The 26,984-nt window shown below is 41.1% G+C and overlaps 1 protein-coding gene across 1 annotated transcript in view; it reads left to right on the top strand.

Annotated features, from left to right (window-relative positions):
* Positions 1–26,984, top strand: part of LOC126481602 (lachesin-like) — a 760,765-nt gene that overhangs the window by 357,516 nt on the left and 376,265 nt on the right. Inside the window, exon 2 of the mRNA XM_050105472.1 lies at positions 21,981–22,093. Within this exon, the coding sequence (XP_049961429.1) occupies positions 21,998–22,093 (96 nt within the window). The 5' untranslated portion in view covers positions 21,981–21,997. The remainder of the gene's footprint in view (positions 1–21,980; positions 22,094–26,984) is intronic.

The following is a 26,984-nucleotide window of genomic DNA, read 5'->3' as shown; positions in this document are numbered from 1 at the left end:
GGTTGAAAGCGAGAAAAATTTTAGTGAAACTTTGAAATTATGTGTAAAGTTTGTTGGAAGTCACAAAGTCGTCTCCTTCTCAAATACTGGATGTAGCTATACGTTAAGTAACGTGTATATGAAGACTGTATCAGCATTGTATTCATTACTCTGAACATATCGACAAAGAAAAGTATTTACACAAATATGATAAATTTCAAAAGCCCAAGATTAAACAGCTTCTTCAAGAAGTAAATATTTCTCCCTAATTCGCATAATATTTTTCAAATCAATAAATTTCTTGTACTACACCCTTTCTAAAGTAGCCTATGTTCGTCCTCAAGGTTCAAGCTATCACCTTAACAAATGTCATTAAAATCGGTTCTGCGGGTTAGTAATAATAAATTTAAACGTCATGCAGGATGCGAAAATAAACAGCGAAAACATAGTAACGGATAAATTTCTTCTTTTCATCATTATATGGGGAGTGTCAACGAGAAAACTTTTCGTAAAGGTTTCAAATTATGTGTAAAGTTTGTTGCAAGTAAATAAGTACTGTAGTTGCCAAATATTGGATGAGTAAAATCTGGGTACGCACAAGTCCTGGGCTAACCTTCTTTTTCACTCCCATCCTTACCTCTTTGATAGTTAGTTGGTTCATACCTCCATAGTGTTTCTTTCCAGATAGTGACATCTGTACTAAGTTTGGCTGAAATCGGTCCAGTGGTTTCGGACGACATGCGGAGCACACATACATTTTTTATAATATGTATGAATATCTTTTTTTCGAACAGATTTTGATTAAATGTAGCCTATAATGTACCAGTAGCTACACAGAAGATACCAGTGAGAACCCCACAAAAATCCCTCTAGTAGGTTTGGAGGCTGATGTCAGACAGGCTGACAAAAAAGGTTTAGTAAAACTTTAAATCCCAGTATCTTTTTTTCCATGATGTAAAGTCTAGACGGTGCCGCAAACTATGCTCAAGTTACCTGTGGAGACGCCATGAACATTCATCTGGTGGTTTTGGAGATTAGCATGTTGAAAACAGACAGACAACACGATTTTATAGATTTATTATTATTACAGATTGCATGTATTTGTTGCTATTATTACAATAGTAGGCAACTGTATCACTTTCAAAGCGGAAATGAAAATAGGTATATTGAGAGAAGGATTGGGGGGGGGGGGGGGGGGGGGAGGTAGGAGAGAAGGGACAGGAAAAGTAACTTCCAGGACGCGTTCCATACAGTAGGTAAGTAAATGTGAGACCGCAGTTACTATTCTCTACACTTATCAGAAATCTCAGAAATCTCTCTCTCTCTCTCTCTCTCTCTCTCTTAAAGAGTGTTCGTGGAAGTAGCAGTGTTACACGCATAGATCGTATCTTTAGAAAAAGAAGTGTGATTCGTAGGACGTCCTGCAGATGCTCATTAGATGATGTAAAGGCTGACAGCAGACAACTAATAGAGTCAAACGAAATCTAATACTCGTAAATAAGCAAAATATTCCTCATCCTGAAGATTGGTTTATGTACTACAGTGCCTATGTAGATGGTATGCCCTTGTCTTCGTCAGACTTCTGAGTTTAATATGGACTCCGAATCTTGTTGCAACTTGGCATTTTTCACGTTATAAAAATCTTTCCAGAGATGAAGGAAACAATAAGCGACGGAAAAGATCCAAAGACTACATAAGGTTTGAGCCCTGGCCTTTGGAAGTGTAATGTGACGTTTACTCAGTGAGACGCCGAACTATCATTTCATTCGTTTTATATAAGCAAACATGCCAGACATTCCTTACTTGCACGACCACTGTTCAATCATTTCAAATCCTCACGATAACTGAAAAAAAGTTTTCTGTATGTTTGGTCTAATTTAAAGCTAGGAAACGATATGCAATGGTTTCCACGTCTGATAGAAACCAGTGGTCACGTTATGAAGAACACGAGATGTGTTAGAAAAGTAATGAGAGTGACAACACTGCGAGCGATATTGCAAAGCTGTGTTGTTTTCTTGTGTAGAGCGATGTGTTCATTCTGTCCAGGTGCTCAGTGCGAGTTTCAGCTCCATAACAACCATCACGAGATTTTTGAGAGTGTCATCAGTGAAGTTGTACTTTTTGTGTCTTACGAAAATGGAACCGCGGAATGTAGAGCAACGTTATGCCAACAAGTTTTGTGTTAAACATAGTGAATTCGGAAGCGCGACCTTTCAAATGTTGAAATAAGCCTATGGCGAACATTCCTTATGAAGAGCACAAGTGTTTCATTTACGCAAATCATTTTTGGAAGGCCGAGAACACATTGAAGATGAACCTCGTTCAGGGAGAGCCTCAACTTCGAAAAACGACGAAAACGTCGAATGTATGAGTGCCCTTGTAAGATCAGACCGACGTTTATCAATAAGAATGATGGGTGACCTGGTAAACATTTTCAATATACATCAAATGTTGTGCGAATTTTTGCGCATACGAAAAGTTTTTGGCCAAAATGGTGCCGAAAAACCTCACAAATGAGCAGAAGGACAAGTGAAGAAACGTGCGCGTTGATCTTCATGAGAGAATTGCCAATAATCACGAATGGTTCAATTGTGTGACCACGGGTGATGGACCCTGGATTTCTGAATACGATCCTGAGACAAGGCGGCGAAGGAGTGTAACACTCGACTGAAAAAAGCTCGAATGAGAAAATCAAAGACCAAAACAAAGCTGATTTGCTTTTTGGCAGTAGAGTTATCGTGTATCAAGAATTTGTTCCTCTAGGACAAACCGTCAACCAAGTGTTTTACAAACACGTCATTGAAAGGCTCAGGAAGCGGGTGAATCGAGTGCACCAGATACTGCAGACAAGTGGATGCCGCAACATGTCAACGCCTTATGTCGCATGGCCACTTTTATCACAGAATATTTGGCTTCAAAAATTATTCCTGTTGATCCACAGTCCTCTACTCACCTGATGTAAGCCCTTCTGACTTTTTTCTTTTCCCGGAATTGAAAATGTCTTTAAAAGACCTCGTTTTGGCACTCTGGAGAACATTCAAAGGAATGTAATGGACATGTTAAAGGCCTTACAAGTTGAAGATTTTCAGCGCTGCTACCAACACCGGCAACAACGATTCCGGCGATGTGTAGCTGCCGAAGGGACCTAATTTGAAGAGGAAGATTTTGATGTTTGAAAAAAAAAAGAAACGCCTTGGTAGATAAAATATCAGCCTCGTCATTTTCTTACACACCTCCTACAGCCTTTCTTTTACCCATCCTTATCCAGTCAGGCTTTTTGGGATATACTTTTTCTTAGTTTCATATGCACTTTTTCTATAACTACACATGCATACAGTGGCAATTGGCAGTGCCGGCAATTGTAAATTGCGGCAATGGTACTACCCAAATGCAAATCCGCCGTAATGCAGCCACACCGCGCAAATTGCACATTTCCAGCGCACTGCTCTCTCGGCTTCATCTAACGTCAGCCATTAAATGTAATGTTTTCAAAATACGCAATATTGCTTCCGTGAAATTGCTACATACATCATCATAAATGGGGCAGATGCAGTTACGCCGCGTCAGAAATACGAAGCTCTGTCAAAGATACGCTTTTTTCAGAGAATGTATCTAATGCAGCGTCTGTACCTCACGTTGCTGAAAATAGTGTAACTTATTGCGCCAATATTAAGTTAATCTGTTTGGAAATATTAAGTCAATACGTCGTCAAATAATTTTAACATGCTTTAAAATGCCACTTCATAACGAGACAGTTCAAGGCCAGTAATTAGTCACAAACAATAAATGAAAGTCAAGAGCTCTACAGTAATTCGATCAGTCCCGTTTTTGTATCGCAGTAGTAGTTTGTTGAGTCAATAATAATTTTATTGAGGAACCAATTCTTCTCTTGGCCAGTTCAGAAGAAAGAAAGTAAAGATAAAGTTTTGCAGCTTTAGTTTTTAACAACGGTGAGAGATATATTGTTTCAATACCTGCGAAAATTCTTAAAAATCTGAATTCACCGTCTAACCGCAAATACTGATATGGAAATCAATATGAATGGCGATTTGTACCATCATAATAAATGTATGCTTTCATTACTTTGCGGTCCGTAAGAGAAATTTACGTTTTCAGACTCTGTACTGTCCTCACATAAGCTCGATCTGCTGTTTTCTAAGTAAAGTAGTTGTCTAGTAGACAGGTATCGTTTTACTTGTTTATTGTGTAGGGTAGAGGCTAATGCAAATCATATCTCACGAAAAATTATTTCAGTACAGTTTGACGATATAGTTGTCTGCGGTGAAGTACATCATCTTCTACTTGTCTGTACAACTGATTTAGTAAACTATACCTGAACAAAATATATGTTTCAAAGACGACTAAGAGATATACAATGATGGAATAACAGGTATTCAATGTGCAGATATTTTTTATTCTACTGTGAATTACTTTCTCTGTGCTTTGCATTGACATTTGTTTGAGAACTGGGATATGAGAAAGAAATGAATGAAAAGTTACGGCCGTAGTCCTACGGCAAGCGAAGATCTTCAAAAGTTCCTTCGCACGTCTGCAACGACCAGTAACGCTAAATGATTTTGTTTACATTCCTGTAATAGCATCTGAGTGTTGTAACTACCGATAGCACTTCGCGGTTGAACGCTAGCAACACCGTTGCCACCTGTCAGGAAATTGGAAATTTTTGGTAAGATGTTATGGGACCAGATTGCCGAGGTCATCAGTCCCTAAGCTTACACACTACGTAATCCAACTGGTACTAACTTACGCTAAGGACAATACACACAACCATGCCCGAGGGAGGACTCTAACCTCCGACCGCGGCAGCTGTCAGGGATCTTCTCTTGCCGTACGGATTCTACAGCGTAATTTTTGTTTACATTTACGTCTATTCTACGTACCGATACTGAATTACACTTTGCATTTCCTATCGAGCATTCACTGTAAGATTCAAATATTGTTCTAATTCAATCAATCATTGTTCATCAGGGAATCTTGTAAGTTAGCACATGACATCTTTTTTCTAAGCACATTGTACATGCTCACTTTTATAAACTTGCTTTTCACTTTTCTACGACCACCCTGTTCTCTATACTGCACATTGAACACCGTACGAGAGTACTATCCGCTAAGTAGCGTCGTTAGCGCAGCCAGTTAATGCAACAGACTAGACGTCTGCTAGCACTGCGTTCGAGTCTCGTCATTAATATTATATTTTCCTATCGTGCATCAAACACTTGTTCAGTTTTAATGAACCTTCTTTCTTCGGGAAAGAGTAACAATAACAATGATGATCATAGTAGTACGTTTGAGACAAGATATAATAAGAATCATGATGAAATGAACATTTATTTATCGATACCTTTAAGTGCACGTCGCAATGGGTTCATTGGTCAGAGGTATGCACTACCTAATATTATCCAAAACGCCGCGCATATAAACGAGATTCTTCCGGGGCCCATACCTCGAAAAAAATCGTTCAAATGGCTCTGAGCACTATGGGACTTAACAGCTGAGGTCATCAGTCCCCTAGAACTTAGAATTACTTAAACCTAACTAACCTAAGGACATCACACACATCCATGCCCGAGGCAGGATTCGAACCTGCGACCGTAGCGGTCGCGCGGTTCCAGACTGAAGCGCCTAGAAATGGGGTACCAGATGCCTCCTCCTACCATCGTCGGCACATTTAAAAATTTCTCCAAATATTTTGGCCTCCGAACATGTCACTGTTTCAGTCATCAGTTTTCCCACTGGTTTGATGCGGCCCGCCGGAAATTTCTCTCCTGTCCCGAACTCTTCATTTCAGAGTAGCACTTACAACCTACATCCTAAATTACTTGCGGGATGTATTCCAATCTCTGTCTTCCTTTGTAGTTTTTACCCTCTGCGTCACCCTCTAGTGACATGGAGGTTACTACCATATCTTTAGCCGGCCGGAGTGGCCGTGCGGTTCTGGGCACTACAGTCTGGAGCCGAGCGACCGCTACGGTCGCAGGTTCGAATCCTGCCTCGGGCATGGATGTGTGTGATGTCCTTAGGTTACTTAGGTTTAAGTAGTTCTAAGTTCTAGGGGACTGATGACCTCAGCAGTTAAGTCCCATAGTGCTCAGAGCCATTTGAACCATATCTTTAAACAGATGCCCTATCATCCTTCCCCTTCTTCTTGTCAGTGGTCCCCATAAAGTCCTTACCTCGCCGATTCTGCGCAGAGCCTCTTCATTTCTTACCTTATCACTTCATCTAATTTTCAACATTCCTCTGTAGCGCCATATCCCAACTACCTCTGTTCTCTTCTGTTCTGGGTTTCCCACAGTCCATGTTTCACTACTACACAAATTTGTACTTCTAACGTACATTCTCAGAAATTTCTTCCTCAAATTAACTTCTGCTGGCCAGGAATGCCCTTTTCACTAATGCTACACTGCTCTTTATCTCCTCCTCACTCCGCCCATCAAGGATTTTTTTGCTACCTAGGTAGGAGAATTTATTAACTTTGTCTACTTGTTGACCCCCATTCTGATGTTCAGCTTCTCTCTGTTCTCATTTCTGTTACTTCTCATTACTGTTGATTTTCTTCGATTTACTCTCAGTCCATATTCTGTACTCATTAGACTGGTATTCCTGTTCTTTCAATATGTCCATTATGGGTGACGAACTGCAACTGTGATTTAAATTGACGTTTTTTATGGAAGCTTTTCTGGATTTTAGATAAGACTTACTGTACCGCTAAGTAGTTTTCCAGCCACTCCAGGTTCACCATCACATAGAGGTGTAACAGGAACACTATATCGTGGACCAAGTGTAGGTAGATACTGTGGTTGTAGTGCTGGCGAAAATGGTGGAAATTTAGTTGTCGGTAGCGAAAGGTTTATGAAACGGAAAGATTGTAGTGTTTTAGGTACTTCCAGTGCACTGCATCGTGAAATACATAGCAAATCCATTAACTTAATGTACATTGTCAGATAATGCAGACAAATGTACTTACTGTATAGCTGCACTTGGTTTCACACTTATTCACAGAAGGTAAACACTAAATGTTATTTCAAAGAATATGAATGTTGAAGATATAACACTTCGCTGCAGTATGACCTTTGGCCTAAGGTGCATTGTACTACAGCATAAATATTACATGTACAAATAATATATTTCAGTGAACCTTTCTAGCTGTAGGTGCGTTCTTATATTGGCAAAATACATGTAATGAAATAAAAGTTATACAAAAGATAAACAAATAGTGGGAAATTTACCATGTAATTAAAGAGTGAATGACTTACAGAATGCCGTAGTCGTTACATGACTAGGAGAATATAATTTATGCAGCAGGATGAATATGTCTTATTATTGTCCCTTTTTGTGTTTTGGTGCTGGGGTGTCTTGGAAATTCTGGAAGAAAAACGTTTGAATTGATACAGTTTATTCGTTAAAGATTTTTAAACTGATTTTACTTTTGAATCTAAGGTTCTAATTGTTCCACCTGTGACATTTCCTAGCAATGTGTAGTACAGAAAGATTTTAATTGTTGTCTTCAACCGATTTCTCAGGATGAGGAATATGTGATGCAAAACTGGATTTATTTAAAATTATGAGTCGAAGGATTTCCTTGTGTTCTTTGTAGAGTGTTGTAAAACTTCTCCCTGTTTCTCAGCATCCTGTAACTCTTCTTCACTTTCACTGAAGATAGCAGGGTCATCAGCTAATCTTATCAATGATATCCTTTCCTCCTTGAATTTTAATCCCACTCCCGAACCTTTCTTTTATTTCCGTCATTGCTTCTTCGATGTATATATTGAACAGTAGGGGCAAACGACTACATCCCTGTCTTATACCCCAAGCACTTTGTTCTTGCTCTTCTGGTCTTATTCCTCCCCCTTGGTTCTTGTACATATTGTATACCACCCGTCTTACGCTCCAGCTTACACCTACTTTACTCGCAATTCTCTAACATCTTGCACCCTTTTACATTGTCAAATGCTTTTATGGATCGACAAATCCTATGAACATGTCTTGATCTTTCTTCAGTCTTGCTTTCATTATCAACCGCAACGTCACAACTGCCTCTCCGTTGTCTTTACCGTTCCTAAAGTCAAACTGAACGTCATATAAAAGTTCCTCAATTTTCTTTCCCATTCTTCTGTATATTATTACTGTCAGCAATTTGAAGGCATGAGCTATGAAACCGATTGTGCTGAGAGAGAAACGGACAGTGGCTATGAGAAAGAGACGTAAAATTAATAAATACTGGAGGATAATAGTTGTGGTGGCTTATGAAGAGCGAAGGACACAATGGCAGTGGGAGAGATAGAGAGGGACATAGTGGCAGCGGAACGTAGTTGACAGTGACAGAACAATGCAAGGAAAAGAGTGATGGAGACAGTGCCAACAGCAGAGGGATAAAGAGAAGGAAAAAGTGGAAGTGAGTGAGAGCCAGTGATAATGAAAGACAGACTCTAAGACAATGATAACGAGTAGGAGAGAGATAGTGACAGTGAGAAGGAACGAATAATACAGTAGCAGTATGAGAGAGCAAGAGGGAGACAGTGACAGTGAGAGATGACAGTAGAAGTAGGACAGATCGAAGGAGATTGTGGCTATGAGACGGGAGACACTGAGAGTCAGGGAGACACAAGGAGATTATGACAATGAGTTGGGCTAGATGAGTGACTGAGAATGGGCAACTGGGAGTGGATGGATATAAGCGACCTACAGCGATAGGTTAGAGCGTATGAGCGAGTGACAGTTAGGTGAGCTTGCTGGAGTGACAGCGAGCCGCACGTTGAAAAGAGCGCGAGTTTGTTCGCGTGCCAAAATATTTGGGAAAATTTTTAAAGGTGTTGAGGTATGTAGAATGCGGCAAGTGGTACCACACATTTCAGGCAGACTTTTGAATAGGAGCACATCCACCTTTTTTGTGTGCACAATATTGGTATTGCTTTTGGAGCATCAGTAGAAAGCATTTCCGTCCCATTTTCGTGGTATGGTTAGTGGTTTCCTGCATTCCTAGCTGCTGTTTTGCAGACCGCTTCATTTCGATACCAGCAGTGATAAGAACTAAGGACGCTCGTTAGTTATTACGCACGGTAAAGATCTCTTTAGTGCGTTTCTGAAATGGAAGCATTAGTAGAACCTTCAATGACAATTGAATACTGATAATATGAGTGTTCGGTGGAAGATCAGAAAAAAGGACTCGAAAGCGGTACTGAGCAGATTTGTGATCTGACGACATAGCCGGTGGAGTAGCGCCGCTGTTCGATGGGTGGCGCTCTCGAGTGCAATTCACCAGCTCACAAAACATTCAACCTCGATTTCTCCAAAACGTCTGAGAAGCACGTTTTGCTGGAGCAACACTGATTACCTCTAAATATGTACTACAGTCACGCAAAAAAAGGGCCAAACCATTCACCAAGAGAGTGTATGCTTCCCACGTCACAATAGTCCGTTCCTTGTCGTCACCTTTGTTGCGGTCTGCTAGGAGGAAGATACGCAGCAGATGTTCTGTCGTATCGTTCCCCTTCGCTGTCATACTGTCATCTTCCTCATAGGGATTCTACATCAAAAGTTGTTATTTGACCGTCCCAGTGAGACTTTCTGATTGACGTTTCCTAGACGTTTAATCTTTGATGCACATTAGAATGCTGATCCCGTGTTCCACTCTCATTTTATGTAGTTGTTCCTGATAAACTCTTTTCATTTCTTTTACTGTCAAAGCACCTGGAACGGTCATTCGTCCTTAGCAATCTCTAAGATGGTCTTGCAAAACGGACTCTGAATCTGAATCCATTTATTATTCCATTCCAAGGTGTCAGTGTAGTATGCCCTTCAACCATCTTTACTTCTCTGACCAACAAAAGTACTGTTGATCAATGCATTAATACGGTTCTTTAGAAATTTTGAGCGGAACTTCGACCGCAATAGTTCCTTCTCCATGCTATACGTTGTTCTAGGCACAGTGTTCTTTTTAAATGCTACTGGATTAGTCAGTGTGAAGGTGATGAGGTTGCGATCGCTGACAATAAAGTACACACTCTGATCAAAAGTATCCGGAAACCCCTCTGTGATGCGGAATTGACCGCTAGATGTCACTAGAGGTGCACTCGACAGTACAAAAGGAGACGTGGATTATTGTGTTGTTAGTAGAGAGGCTGTAACAGGAGAGCAGGTCGATCACCATAGGTCGGTGACTTCGAACGTGGACTAGTCATTCGATGTCACCTGGTAACAAACCCATAAGGGACATTAAAACCCTTCTAAAGCTGCCCAAGTCGACTTTTGGTAATGTGATTGTGGAGTCGCGAAGGAACAACCACAGCAAAGAAAAGACCAGGCATACCTCATACGAGGGCTATCCAGAAAGTAAGTTCCGATAGTCCGCAAAATGGGCACTACTTTAAAAATCAAAACTGTTTTATTTGCAGCAGCTAGACACAACTCCCAGCTAATTATCTAAATAATACCCGCTCCGACTTGGACATCTGTCGTGGCGTTGTACCAATTTTCAATAACCTTGTCATAGAAGGCAGCCGCCAGTGCTTTCCGCTAATTCTCTACGCAGATCTACAGCTCGTTGTCTGTGCCAAAATGTTGTCTTCATAGTCAGCAGTTCGTGCGAGCAGAGATGAAACTCAGGATGTCAATTTCGGCCTGTATTGCGGGTGATCAAACATTTCCCACTCAAAACGCTGTAGGAGCATCTTTATTGCCCCTGCAGAGTGCAACTGAGAATTGTCATGAAGAAGGAACGGCGTGGCAGTTGTGTTACGTGGACTGCAGAGCTTCAGGCGAAATTTGTCACTAGGCCCTCGTACTTGGAGGGAGGCCCGATTTTCTAGGTGTATTTACGTGCTCACTGTGCGTTCAGAACTGAAAAGAGCGATGTGACACGATCGACGGGCATAGCTTCATCGGATTTTTACAGTGGTATTCATTTCGCGACCGATCGGAACTTACTTTCTGGATAGCACTCGTATACTGACGGACAGAGGCCGTAGGGCATTGAAGAAGATGATAGTAAAAACTCGCATGATATCAGCAGAAGGAATCACTCATCACTTCCAGAATGTTATACAGCAGTCCATATACTACAACCACTCTGCTTAGACAGGTAAAATTTTTGCGATACGATAGTCGAGGAACGTCTCATAAGCAACAAACTGCTGTAATCAGTGTTATACGACGCTTGAGGTGGTGTAAAGAGCGATCCCACTGGACAGTGGATGGCTGTAAACGATTAATTCGGAGTAATGAGTCACGCTACACCCTGTGCAAATCCGATGAAAGATTTTGGGTTTGGCGTATGTGTGGAGAATGCTACCAGCCATCATGTGTAGCAGCAACAGTGAAGTATGGACGAGGTGGTTTTACGGTATGGGGGTGTTTTCCGTTTTAGTGTGTGGCCTACATATTGTGCTTAAGAAAACTTTTAATGTGAAAGGATATGAACACATTTTACAGCACTGTGTATTGCGTGCAGGAGACAAACGGTTCGGTGACTACGTTTGTATCAGAACGTCAATGCACCCTGTCATAAAACAGCATACACACTGAAGAGCCAAAGAAACTTGTACACATGCTTAATATCCAGTAGGGCCCCTGCAAGAACGCAGAAGTACCGCAACACGACGTGACATGGACAAGACTAATGTCCGAAGTAGTGCTGGAAGCAATTGACACCATGAGTCCTGCAGGGTTGTCCATAAATCCGTAAGAGTACGACGGGGTGGAAATCTCTTCTGAACAGCTCGTTGCAAGGCATCCCACATGTGCTTAATAATGTACATGTCTCGGGAGTTCGGTCGCCATTGGAAGTGATTAAATTCGGAAAAGTGTTCTTGGAGCCACTCAGTACCAGTTCTGGACGTATGGGGTGTCGCATTGTCCTGCTGGAACTGCCCAAGTCCGTCACAAAGCACAATCGACATGAATGGATGCAGGTGATCAGACGGGATGCTTACGTACGTGTCGCCTTTCAGAGTCGTATCTAGACGTATCAGTTGTCCCATATCACTCCAACTGCACATGCTCCACACCATTACAGTCTCCACCAGCTTGAATAGTCCCCTGCTGCCACGCAGAGTCCATGGATTCATGAAGCTGTCCCCATGCCCGTATACGTCCATCCGTTCAATACAATTTGAAAGGACGTTCTTCCGACCAGGCACCGTGTTTTAAATCATCAACAATCCAACGGCGGTGTTGATGGGCCCAGGCGAGGCTTAAAACTTTGTGTCGTGCAGCCATCAATGGTGCACGAGTGGGCCTTCGGCTCCGAAAGCCCATATCGATGAGGTTTCGTTGTACGGTTCGCACGCTGACATTTGTTGACGGCCCAGCAATGAAATCTGCAGCAATTTGCGGAAGGATTGCACTTCTGTCACGTTGAACGATTCTCTTTAGTAGTCGTTGGACTCGTTCCTGCAGGATCTTTTTCCAGCCGCAGCGATGTCGGAGATCTGATGTTTTACCGGATTCCTTATATTCACGGCACTCTCGTGAAATGGTCGTACGGGAAAATCCCCACTTCATCGCTACCTCGGAGATGCTGTATCCCATCGCTCGTGCGCTGACTTAAATACCACGTTCAAACTCACTTAAATCTTGATAAGCTGCCACTGTTGCAGCAGTAGCGGTCTAACAGTTGCGCCAGACACTTGTTGTCTTATACAGGCGTTGCCGACCGCAGTACCGTATTCTGCCTGTTTACACATCTCTGTAGTTGAACACGCATGCCTATACCAGTTTCTTTGTCGCTTCGGGGTATGAGAGAGTGGTTTGTGGACAATAGCGATTCTGAAATGCGCTGGCCTGCCCTGAGGTCCGACCTGAACCCAAAGGAATATCTTTGGGATGAGTCAGAATGTTGAGTTCGGTCCCGACCCCAGTGTTCAACGTCACTACTTTCTCTGGTTTCCGCTCTTAAGGAAGAATGCTTATTGAAACTAGATATTAGTTAATTATTGTGTCAGCGGATGTCAGCATCCCTGAAACGTTTACATGCTGGCACGGTCTTGAGATTTTCGTAACTGTCGCAGACTGTCTTATTATACAGCAGCAAGTGCAGCATTCACTTTACGAGTTAACACGCCATGTACGTCAGGATACTGAATGTGACAACACTATTCAGCTCACATCTCAAAATGTGATTATACCGTACGTAATTCCTCTCAAATGATTTCGTCGTCATCAGGTGATAAGATTCTAATCTCTCTTCCTCTCTTTTAAATATAACTGGGAAACGTTTATTTCAGCTCTCTTATGGCGTAATTAATTATTGTTACGTGTTGGTTGCGGCATTCTGGCAATAATCGATGTTGAAATACAAGTTTCTGAACATTATAAAACGCTGTTGCAGTACGAGTGTGCTCAAAAATCACAAAATACTATCACTTCTTTCGCGTTGTTTCATAATCTGTTATAAATCTCTATACATAAAAGGAAATGTCCTGACTGACCGACGAATTGACTGACTGACTCTAGCCAAAACCGCTAAGGATACAAACTTGAAATTTGGAGAGGGTGTTGATCTTGTGCTGTAGGCGCCGTTTGAGAAGGGGTTCTAGAAATTCTACGCCTGACGGGATAAAATAGGGGATGAAAGGTTTTTTTTCACTATGTCGATATTAACGCAATTTTGAGGCTACAACTACGAAAATTGTTATTTGGTTTCTAGGTCAGAAATAAAGAAATAAGTGATTCAGCATTTTTGGGAATTTAACGCCTATGGAGGGGACATAATGGGTGAAAGTTTTTTAAAAAATAAGTCACTATTTAAGAGCTAATAAAGTATTTTTATAGTTACATCTATGAAAATTGGTATTTGACTTCTCGCTTCGAAATTAAAAAAAATCGTGTTTCAAGGTTTTTGGAAATTCAACTCCTAAGAAGATAAAATAGAGCATGAAAGTTTTCATGGAAATATTTCATTAATGTTTGAAACGAATTCTCTGAACATTTGTATTTGGCTTCTCGTTTGGAAATAAAAAATACATGTTTCAATGTTTTCTGGAAATTCAACCCCTAATGTAAAGAAATAGGGAATGAAATTTTAATGCAAATATTTACTTATATTTAAACATATTTAAAGCTAAATCTGTAAAAACTAGTATACATTTCTAAAGATATATGTGTTTGGGGTTAAAAATTTTATGGAAAAATCGCAAGAACTCAAAGGTCTCAGACTCCTGCTACCAGAATGGCTTTTTTATCAGAAGTGCATTCGGAAAAGACCATGTTTCTATGGCATGAAAAGTTTATATGAATTTGCAATTTGTGAACAAATACGCGAGTAGTGGGCGCTAAGCTAGTGTTCCATAATTATCGCCGTTCTCTCCTGTATCTGTTACAATATCCTGCTGATCTAGTGTCCTTCCTCGTTTTCATCGAGCATAAAGTGCTACATTGGTAAACATAGAAAAATGCCATGCATATACGGGTAACGCAAGCTTTCCTTGAGCTGATAATACACGTAAGTCGGGTTACATTAAATTAATAATACACATAAAATGCAACGGACGTTCATGGCGCCCGAATACGCAAATATTTTGGAATGTTAAAACAGTTTATGTACATTTGGCACAGAAACTTTTAAATATATTACAATCAAATCTGGCAGTACAACGTGTATTATGTAGCGCAGTTCAGCAGTCTGGGTGTGTATGTAGCTAAAAACGCCGAACAAGCTTGGCCGTCCGTTAGAAAACCAAACAAATCACGAACAATGCAACAATGCATAGTACGTAAGTCTAAAGCAAACAAGTGATTGCCTTTTCATAAAATCGCACACCAATTTAGTTTCACATAGCGGCTTTGCAACGTATATGACGTACACGTCATTGTGTTGTTTCCTGAACCAGGCACGCCGGCACGTGTATGAAAAGAGGCACAGGAAAAACTGCTCCGTTTGGGTGGTGTCAACAGAGCTTCTCTGACGTCCATGCCTAGACTACGGACGATTGCAAAAGATTTTTGAGAATCGAGTACAGACATCACTGTGCCATGCGTACAGCTGACTTTTCTTGCATTTTCTCCTCTGCTGCTGTTGCTCGTAAGTAAGCTTCTCCTACTCTCCCTATCGATGTTTTCCTACACTTTCCTGTGATATTTATATGACGGCAAATGCTTCTTGTGGGCGTCCTGACCCACTTGACCCAAGGAGCTTGTTAGGGCCTCGGACATCACTAGTTATACTTTTTTCATTAGTATCCGGAATGGCTTTCATCGCTCGTTGGCTTTTTTGTCTGAATTGTGTCCCCCTCTCTCAATCTGCCTCTCAAAATTAGATGTAACCATCAATTTGCTACTGATGTTGTAGATCCTTTTCTGCGAAAAGATGTCACTCAGTTCTGTACCTGAGAACTTCAGGAGGAAGATTACTGGATCGGTTGTTGTGAACACACCGGTGAGCTCATAGTTGCATAACGGTCTCAGAAAGCTACCGTTACATCTGCGTTTGTTTCTGATCCTGCTCTGTCATGGTACTATGTTAATGTGTGACCTGACTTTTTAGCGTTTCGAGATCCAGGTTCGCATCAATATTCTACCGGCTCTAAACCTCTGTTACCCGCTGCACGAGAACGTAAAAATGTGCTTTCGATTTTTCTCATCATAACAGAAAGCTTTCAGCACTGCCGGCAGCAGTAATACTCTGGAGTGTGTAGGCTTACTATGAATTACACTGAAGAAGGTCAGTGTTTAGCGTCCCGGATGTCAAACCTGAGACATATGCCTTTCGCGTGTATATGCTCTACCAACTGAGCTACCCAGAGTTCACAGAAGTTTCCCAGGAGAACTTCTGTCAAGAGTGGAAGGTAGGAGATGAGATCCTGGCAGAAGTAAAGCCGTGAGAACAGGTCGTGAGTCGTGCTTAGGTAACTCAGTAGAATGGTTGTCCACGAACGGAGGAAGTCCCGAGTTTGAGTCCCGGTTTGACACACAGTTTTAATATGCCACGCAGTTTCCCTTCTTACTATGTCTGTTTTCATTTATAAATACGATAATCGGATCACTTTCTTACGCAATAACTATTTGGTGGACTGCTGTCTATTTAATATCAAAAACTTCTGTGCCACTGTTGGTCAGATTGTGTACATGCTTAATATGTGATACAGTTTATCTTTTTATACTTATACGGTTGATCTGATTCTTTTAAAAACTCCGAAGTTCCTCATTTCCTCTTCAATATCAGCTTCAGTATAAGCTTCCAAGATCACCATGCCCTCTTCAGTATAAGCACACCGAACAAAAAATTGTCACCCTCAGGCAACATCACGCAGATAGCACGTGACATAGTGTGCAGCCTAGATAACGGCTTCAGTGTGGTGAGCAAATGAACAGGGCTGTTATCTTGAAAGACAGGAGTGCCCACATTGCTCTTGCTATGAATATCTATAAGAAAGAGTGACACTTTTTCACCAGGAATATTAAATAATGATCCAGGTTCATGTTCACAGTAGCATGAATGAGTGGGCAGAATTCATGATACCTCAAACACCACTCAAAACATGATGGAACCTTCTCCGGCTTGAACCACACTCTCCACACACTGTGGGTTAAGCGCCCACAGTGTCGTCGGTCCACTTAATGCGTTGCGACATATGAAGAAAAAAAAGCAAAATCGCAACTCATCGAACCATACCACCCACTGAAGGCGTGCAGCCTAGGGTGCTGCTGCGAGCATTGTTACAAAGAAAACAACTCCAGCAATTCTTTTGGAGTTTGAAACCGACTGTCACTGACAAGGCATCATGCTGGTCTCCGGTCATTGCCGCTTATGGTCTTTTTGTGACCACTGTTCTTGCGCTGTGTTAGAAGACAAAGAATGATACATCATTCTTTGTGGACACACTGGACAGTTTGCGCGGATACAGCAGCAAACCTGACAACTTCATTAACAGTGCATTAACGGGTACATCGAAACACAGTAACTCATCTGTTTCGTTCTGTAAAGCAGGGTCAAACTTTACGCGGGCCACGGCTCGGCCTGTCTCAGCTTTGCTCGTTCCTTCGCGGAAGTAATCGGATCAGCGCGACGTTCCACTTAATACTGCTGTATGGCATTTTTCGGTCGGCACGACAATCTTCAGTTCGGCAGAATCGTAGTGTCAGCGCGGTTTTCCCTTCGCTGTTTGTTCGTTGTATAAAGTACGTTCACACGACCAACGAATGTTTGCACAAAAAGAGGTAGTGCAGTGACGTACCGTGACAAGCCTTTCAAAATGATAGGGAGTGACAGAAGGGTGAGAATTCTCAGCACCTATTATGCTGTCGCATAAGCGACGGATACCTTAAATTTACTATGAAACTATATTACGATACCATGCAGAAAGAATTTAAAGATTTAGTTGACAGTGAAAGATCGAAAACATTACAACGATCGACAAACTGGATCCATTGCTCAGTAAGTCAAGAAATACTTTGTGCTAAATTTGCAGCCATGTAGCACATGAAGAAATTGGTAGAGTGGATAGTGAAATTTATGAAATCGAACAAATTATTCCATTATTGCTAGTAACAGTAGATGGAACCGAAGAAAAGTTATGAAGGGTTTATATATTACTACAAAGCATGTTGGTTAAGACAAAGGGCTTTCCTGGGACGATTTTTCAATTTAAAACTCGCTATTGTTAAATTTATGACGGAAAAAAGAGTGCAGGGACGAAAATTAGAACATCCGAAATGGATTGCAGACATCGCATTTTAAGTGGCCTTGACTGCACGCTGTCCTCAGTGAGACAATGAAAGTTGGGAAACAACTTCCTTCTGATTTACTGCGGATTAATTTAAAAATAAAATCGCGTTATAGAAGGGACACATTCCGAGAACACTGTCTAGTTCCCGAAGCTCATTGGCGTTAAAGGAAGCGCGAAATTTGAAGAACTCATTGTGGCCTAGCAAAAATTATAAGGACAGTTCTATAAAGGTTTTGAGGACACTGTCAATCTTACATCTGTTTTGGTCTCTTCTCGAGAACGTTTGCCAATTCAGTTGAAAGCGCCCCTGTGGATGTGCAGAGGCAACTGATTGGCATCTAAGGTAATTCCCGTTTTAGTGACAAATCCTTTTACATACAAAATTGTCCGAGACATCCACATTGCTTTCCGTAGGTACATTTTGCGCATTTCCATAATAAGGTTGCAGAAATGCTACAATATTTCGATCGACGTATTTGTGTGAAAGACCTTTTTTGTAATTATGAAATTAAATAAGTCACAATTACGTGGCAACTTGAGTGCGGAAATCTGTGAAATTGGCTGCGTCTCTCCGTATGCCGGCAGTTTGCATCAGATAAAAATTATATTATGTCTTCAACACGACAAAAACAATTAGTGAAAATTTGTTTTGTCTCTGATCTACGTTGAACAGAAGAGAAAGAATGTCACGTAGTGTGTCGTCTCGTTAGCCCGCCGTAGAGGTATATTCCGCCTTGCATTTGGTCAAACAATTGAAACTAACTTTGATGAGAGTTCGTTTATACCGCTTGCGTCCAAGGTCCCGAATGATAAGTGAGAACAGTGTGTTAATTAATATCTTAAGATGTCTTCAGTCCGAGTCAACAGCAAGAATAGACCGCATCACAGAAGAGAAATGAATAACTGTGTTTTGATGATGATGTGTGTGAAATCTTATGGGACTTAACTAACTGTGTTTTATCTGGTAACAATTTTTAACTGATATGAATTTTGTTTTGGCACTTTCATGTTTCTCGGACCAACCAGGCGGTCAAGAACGTTTCATAATCTACATGCGCGTGTTGACAACGCAACCTTGTAGCGTGCACGAACTGCATCAAAGTCACTTGAAATATCAGTAACATTTTAAGTATCAATACACAAATATATTACCTTGTTTGATCGGACAATACCTCAGATCGCCCTTAAATTCTGTGTACGAACATTATTCCTGTCCATAACCCAACCCTGAGTAAAGTTTCGTTGCACTATACTAGAGTAGGGGCTGAAAGTACAAATAGGACTTTATTTATGAGCAAGTTAGCGCACTGCTATCAGGTGAATACAAAAGGCACCGCTCTTATCATCTTGTTGTGTTGTACTTACCTGTGGGACGGAAAAGTATCTGTTCGGCGAGGTAAAATTTAAATCATAGCCACTCGTAAACCAGTGAGCATAGTTTATGCTGGACCACATACATTCCCACAACGTCAACGAGCCTTACGGTTATCAGCCACCACCCAATTTGATTTTATCTATGACTTCCCAACAGGTACGATACTCGACAAGCTGGGTAGTGTCATTTGGCACAGAATATCACAGGTGTCGGCTGGAAACAATTCAAATTTGAATGGATAGCATAATGTACTCTTTCCTATGCTTTATTTCAGTACAAACACTTTTGAAAATATGCTGTTAGTAACATGTACCTTTTTAGCAATAGACGTTGCTTCTAAAGTATATTTCTGATACTATCGGAATGATGGAATTACTAACACTTCTAAATAACGTTATTAGGAAAGAATACTGTCGTACCCTCTGTATACTCTTGATTTCTTTGATGTCTAGGAATGTTGGATGGGTCTAGGTTTTGATGAAGCTTTTCTTCTATCAGATGATTTGCTGATTTATTTCACGAATTTTATTCTTATTACCATTCCAGAACTTAAAAACGAGAATTCTTTACATATTAAAACGAGCTTTCTCACCTTAATGTCAGTTCATAAAATCACATACCTAAACACTAGAAGAAATCTTCTCAAATACATGTTTCCAAAGAACTAAAAGAGACAAAGAAAAAGCGCTTCTTGCATAACTTAGGTGGTAGATGTTGCCTCAGCAACCATCGTACAACGACTGCCGATTGTGGCGTGCAATTTGTTCTGTATCTTGGAACAATTCCTTCTAGGATGTTCCAGAAACGATAATGATTCAGATTACTGTATTTTAACATTTCCTGTTTCTTCAACAGCGACTAATTTAAGGGAAGCTATATTATTTTTACAAAAATGCTAGGATAAATTTAGAAGCATTGTTTGCATTAGATAAAATAAAAATAAGTTTTAAGATTTCGTAATATGCCACGAACTTAAGACATTGAATATTTGGCTTCTCCTGCCGAGTGATTGTACGTGCTAATTTTCTTAGCGCTAGTTTAATTCACAGCAATGTGCAAAATAATTATTATGTTCTGCACCAACTTGAAAAGACGGGAAATTTTGTCAAATGCACTGATGAATAACGTAAAAGTTTGGAAAACATGAATCACGTAATTTGTAGCTAAAATTTAATTAAAGTATTACTGAAAAAGAAGCTGGTACCGTAAATTTTTGTTATCTCTAGAAGTTTCCTTTAAATCTTGGTTCATTATAATACGCTACCCATGAGGAAGTACACAACATTTTAGAGAGAATCTTGAGAAGTTAGAAGTCTCTTCGCTACAGTTGCGTGCTACTGATGAGTATTCCAGCAAGGCCGCCAGTGCTTTGTTTATTATATTCAGGATCACAGTCTTTTAAATTTGCGTCATAAGATCTAAGAATTTGATCAGCAATTTTTTTTAAGGTTATAATGTCAACTTTTGTACTTTCACCAGATGTTACAACACTTTCACAGTAATGTTTCTCAAGCTTTCTTTCCACGTGGCTTCTACCAAATGCTTTTCGGTCACTTCCTTTCAACATACTATTTTACCATTTGGGCATCCAAAGCTTAGATACACAGGGGATATATTTTTAGAAATTTAAAAAAAGTATTAAAATCTTGTAAAAAAACCTTTGATAGCCGCATCATAATTCCTTTACTCCATGATCGTACACGACCGGTTTCGCTATGATTTAGTGACTCCCTCAAGTGTATACATCTATGAAAAATATAATGGGAATTAGGAAGTACAGTAATGGTAAATTAGTTACGCGAGTATTTGTTCACCTATCTATCAAGTTTAATTTTCTTAGTTTTTGCCATTATTATACTTTCTAAGTGTCATTATATTTTTCGTATATGTATAAATCTGAGGATGTGATTAAATCATAGCAAAACCGATCGTGAATGATACTATAACAAAGGAATTATTAACAGCTAATGCGGCTACCAGAAGTTTTTTTGGAAGATTTTAATTTAGAAAACATTTCGAAATATTTTCACTATTATATATATATATATAATTTGTTCCTCGTCACTAGATTCAAGGAAAGTACATGTCTTTAGCAAAACTGCTTCATGTTCTTCATTGACTGGTCGTCCTTGTTTCTGTCTCTTTGATAACTGTTCGATATGTGCATATTATTGAGGAAAATGTTTACCACTACGAATGTTTGCACAACATGTGCAGTCGGCAGCACGGAGATCTCACAGAAAATATTCTTGACGTACTTTATCATATAAGACCATTCATCGCAGCGTTTCTCACAGTATTTTTAATGGTTTCATTAAATACGTACCTTCGTAGTAACTTGATCTCGTTTCGGTTTGTATTGTGAAGGAAAATCCACAACAGATCCACAAAACAAGCAGTCAGTTGAGACCAAAAAATCTTTCAGCTAAACGGACACTTCGATTGCGATTGTTGTTTTTTCCATATATCAAAGCTGTTCTTATGAGTGCGTGATTTTCGGCGTGACACGCAATCTGTTTCCAGCGCTTGTGAAGACATCGCTTCGACAGAAATTGCTGGCCGCGTGTGTACCATCAGCACACTTCTGCGCTAGAAAATGACTGCCTCTTGAACCATTTTCCATTTTTTTTTTTTTTTTTTTTTTGCTAATATAATAAATTGTCTAGCAGTAGCCATTTTTAGCAAACTTTACCTGAAGGAAGGGAATGTTCCTCAAAATAACGCGTAAGATAACATTGAACAATAGAACAATTTTGAAAAATTGCTGTCATTTTGAACATGACTTTTAGGTGCTTTTCCAGGATACGATTTTGTCTGATTTTTGATATGTTAAAAGGTAATGTTTGTTGAATTAAATATTACTTTAATCGCCAATGAAGTAAATTCGCCCAGGTCAGATCATAATTTGGCCAGGCTAACAGAGAGACGGTGTGCGTGTGTTGCAGCGGTGGCGGAGGCGCCGATGCCGCGCTTCGTGGAGCCCATCCCCAACGCGACGGTGGCGCTCGGCCGCGACATCTCGCTGCCCTGCGTCGTCGACAACCTGGGCGACTACAAGGTAGGTCGGGCCGGCATTCGGCCGAAATGTTAAAATAACAGTGTCACTCAACTCCACCTGCCAAGCAAGTGATACGTTTCCCACTGGACATCATTCAATTTTGAATAGGGTTGGACTGACGGAGAGAGAAGCAAGTTTTCACCAATCACTTCTATTTTAAATACCAATGAGAACTATTCAGTTTTATTACAATGCTTTTATTCTTCTTGTTAAAATTTTATAATTTTAAATGCATAAATTCCAAGTGCCTTGTCACTGCAATAGACAGAATCAGAGTTCCATCTCGTAGCCTACTGAGCACAGATATTTCCACGCAGTCAGGGTCTTTTGTGGACAACAAATGCGATTTCATGAATTTGAGGAGGAAAATTACCTGCGGCTCCATATTACCATCATAAAGATTCAAGGTCATAATTATTTGAAAGTGATTAGAGCACTGCCCATCAGGGGTACTTTCCTGCGACGGAGGTCACTTAAGGAAGAGGAATGTAAAATTATCGCTGTATTTACCTTCGCCAAAGACGTGCGTATGTGTGACGTTATTTACTTCTATATAATTAACTGTACTAAATTAGCATTGATCAGTAGCAACAATATAGGAGCCCCTCATTCCTGTTCTCGACAAGGTCCCAGAGGAAGTCAACCAGCACTGCATTCCTTTTTCAAGTATAATAAAGTGTCGAGCGTTCGTGTTGCGAAAGGCTGTGACGTGTGAATGCGCAGTGGAGTGTTTTGGCATTAGTTATTGCTGTGTCCGCCGTCTGACACGGTACACAGCGATAGAGGGTGCCACACATCTGGATAGTCCCCAGAGTGGCGCCACGTAGTTACGACAACGTGATACGTATTCGCAGTTGCGAATACCAATAACAATTGTCTGTATACTGCAGTGACGACAAGAAAAATTTGTGCTGGACCTCGACTCGAACCCGAATTTTCCGCTTACACGAACGAATATATTTCATGCGTATAATAACGGCTGTAGTAGCATCAGTGTCTGTTCATCTGGACATTCACGCATGCCCGAAGGAATACAGCACCGTATTTCTGAACAACACAGGCATTCCAATATCGTAGTTACCATCAGTCGCCTCAGAAAAGGCGCACGTAACAGGAACCACATTATGCTTCCACCACACGACTTACAAATAGTGGATCCATCTACCAATAGTTATGAGCCACAGAAACCGCTGAAATCAAGGACTACTTCCCTCATTCGCCAAATAGTTCCCAGAAGACCATTCTTCCTCTGAAGTTGAGTACTTATCTGTCTACCCATCACTTTAATAAATGATCATTTGTTACCCACTGCGTTGCCAACAGTTTTTTGTTTTCTAATCTAACGTTTCCCTGTGACCAGACAGTTGCGGTCCTCACATGCGTCATCTTAATGCAGCAACTGTTGTCTGTGGCAGGAGGTTCGCTTCCCGTTACCACACTGTCGGTGGCGAAACTAATCTGGTGAAGACAGTTACAAATATCCATGGAATTAAAGGAAAAGGCAAGATGAGGCCGGTGCCAGTACAGAGCCATCGCGATTCCAATAGCTCCAAGGCAACTTTCTGGCGTGATATTTCGCATCTGATACGCCGACCATAAGTCTCGTACGTCCTGCCTCTGTGAGGAATCAAGGACAGGCGTGGCTTTTAACCAAGGACTTTGGTCTAGAGTTTACTAATTGTAAATTGTACACCATTGCCTCTCGTTTCTTTGCCATCCAAGTACTAGTGATGAAAATTTCTGGAGCCATCAGGATACGAATGCTGTACTCACGGGTCGAGCGCCAGGTCCCTTGGGTGTATCACTCCTGTCAATTGCGGAGACGGGTTTTTCGGATATTAATGCTGATTAACATTATTGTTATACACATTCAGAAGAATGTTGAAACAACAGATAAAAAGAAAAGTTTTCTCAGCCAGCAAATTAAACTGGTGTCGTTTGTAGAATACTTCTGTAATTATATGTGGACCCGCCCGGTTAGCCGTGCGGTCTAACGCACGGCTTTCCAGATTGGGAAGGAGCGCCTGGTCCCCGGCACCAATCCGCCAGGCGGACTTGTGTCGAGGTATGGTGAGCAGGTCAGTCTGTGGATGTTTTTTAGGCGGTTTTCCATCTGCTCGGCGAATGCGGGCTGGTTCCCCTTATTCCGCCTCAGCTACACTATGTCGGCGATTGCTGAGCAAACAAGTTCTCCACGTACGCGTACACCACCATTACTCTAACATTCGTCCCGTGTGAGACGTTCCATGCGGGGGGGGGGGGGGGGGGGCTGGGTGGTTCGGTGTGGGGTGGCGGAGGGGTGAAGTGGACTGCGGTAGTCGTCGTGGGGTTGTGGACCACTGCGGCTGCGGCGAGGACGGAGCCTCTCCGTCGTTTCTAGGCCTCCAGTTAACATACAACACAATACAATACAACTTTGCTAATGCATTGCCGATTTCATCTTATCCTAATAATAAAAATAGCATGCGGTAGATGTTTCTCGCTGTGTATGTGATGCGCATTTTATGGATCTGCTGGCCGTTGAGTCAGGATGGACACAACTGCAAAGGTATCCAAATTCTTCAAGAACTACTCCAAACAAAGGCATTATTTTTTATTCTTGTAATTTACTCCAGAAATATTAGCAAAAAATGTATCAGAGTACGATGCATTTCTGGAAATCGGCTAATACCAGACGTTGATAGCACTTAGATATTTAGGACTATCCCATACATGTGGTGGAAGTGGACATAATCACAGAAGTAGACAAAGAAAAGAAAATTAATCCGCTGGCCAAACGAGTATTAAATTTGCCGAAGAGAAACTCACCCAGCCTCTCTGAAGATGCCCACATAGAGAGTGGTATCGTAATCATATTGCAGCAAAAACGATCACAAGTATAAGAGGAGTAGTTTAAGGTATCACCCCAAAAAAGTCAACATAAATAATTAATTAATATTTTAATTCTTCCCAAGTATATGTCCACAGTCCATACATGCACGTGTCACAGTACGGTAGCTCGTCGCTAGAGGAGTAAAAAAAAAAAAGGTGCAGTTCATTTATAACGTGGAGTATCTGTTTTTGGCAGCAGCGCAAATATTGCTGATGTGTCTGGCCAATCCTGACGACTAAAGAAGACACCCCGATTTGTCCGACACAGCTGCAAGAGTTATAATGCAACTTAACTTCGGTTTCTGAGAGGAGTTCTGTACATTTAAAAAATAATTACTTATTCATTTCTCGTATGGCAATACGTGTACAAAGGCTATAAAACTACTACACGTCAACATTTAAGCACAGCTGTCCAGCGTAAAATAACACAAATAACAATAGCTATACATGAATATCAAGGTCTTTTATATATTTTATAACATCACTCACAGCTATGAGGAAGTCTTCGAAAGGACCCTTGCAGGCACATGCAGCACATGAGCAACCGTCTGTCGCTCCGCACCATAGTCACACGATGATGGTGAAGATTTGCCCCCACCTGTAGAGAGCGTCTGCACATCGTCCATGGCCCGTTCGGATGCTGTTCAAGATAGTCCAAATTTCCCGAGGCTGGTCGAGTCCACAGTGTTTCTTCTGGACGCAAGGCAGCTTCAGGCATTGTAGGCAACAGTTTTATTACCAGCAGCGTTTCCATTCATCGATGTTATTGAATTCAGTTACCACGGTAATCCTGACTGTGATGAGGGATGTCTCGATCTTAGTCTTTCTCGCTCCGCAGGGAATACGTCGTCCATTACTGGAAGGTCGGTGTTATTAGCAACCTTCTCGTATCTTTCGTCTAGTATCAGGAGGTGGAATGTGGCTCAATATAGGTAGTCAGTATGTGGGAGTAGGTCGTATTGACCCACTAACAGTGCGCATGGCATCGTTAAGTTGTACGTGTATCTTTTTTACATGGGAACTATTAAGCCAGGCAGGCGCATTGTAGTCTTCTATTGAGTATACTAAGCCAAATGCTGGTACCCAAGGAGTGTCTCTTGACAATCCCCAGCGAGAGCCGCATAGTTTATGAAGAATGTTGTATCTGGTTTTGAACTTAGCAGACGTTCGTGTCAAGTGATCCTTAAAAGGAAGTGTCGTATCTAACATGATCTCAAGGTATTTTGGGTGCATTTTATAATGAAGCTTGTCTCTTTCAAAATAGACATCGAGGGCTCTGTGTGCCAAGCTGCTGGACAGATGAAAACATGAAACTTCTGTTTTACTTGAGTTTCGTTGTAGCCTCCACTTGCGGAAATAGTGGCTTAAGATACATAGATCAGAATTTCGGATTTCTTCAGTTCTTTCACAAGTCTTGTGTTGGGTAGCTATCGCCTAGTCGTCTGCAAAGCCAAACTTTCTGGACTGTGTTGGAGGGATATCAGATATATATAAATTAAACAGCAAAGGAGCAAGGACGGATCCCTGTGGTAAACCATTATTCAATACTTTTGGGCAGCTAGTGTCTTTTTCTGTAGTTAAAGTAAATATCCTCCCACTGAACATGATGTAAGTTAGTTTTGATGTCCGTTTCCATGGGACAGGTTGTAATAATTTATAAAGCAGTCCATGCCTCCAAACTGTCATATGCTGCACTTAGAGTGGCGAAAACAACTGATGTTTTGTGCCTCGTTTGGTATCCTGCTTCAGCAAACTCTGTTAAAGATAAGACTTGATCAGCGCAGCTCCGTTCTGGACGGAATCCAGTTTGCTCAAGAGGAAGGTTGTCGGAGTTGTAGGAAACGTATTCAGTTTATTGTGTTTCATTTGGACAGAGACGCATATCAATGAGGTATGTTTAACCAGTATGATGGCAACAACCCTCCCCCCCCCCCCTCCCTGAACCACGAACTAATGCCCATAAAAAAAAAAAAAAAATCACCGCCGGCTCCCTGAAACTATTCTGGAAAGATGACTAGGG

Source organism: Schistocerca serialis, chromosome 1, assembly GCF_023864345.2.
Source record: "Schistocerca serialis cubense isolate TAMUIC-IGC-003099 chromosome 1, iqSchSeri2.2, whole genome shotgun sequence".
Taxonomy (NCBI): domain Eukaryota; kingdom Metazoa; phylum Arthropoda; class Insecta; order Orthoptera; family Acrididae; genus Schistocerca; species Schistocerca serialis.
This window is presented reverse-complemented; position numbering and strand designations above follow the sequence as displayed.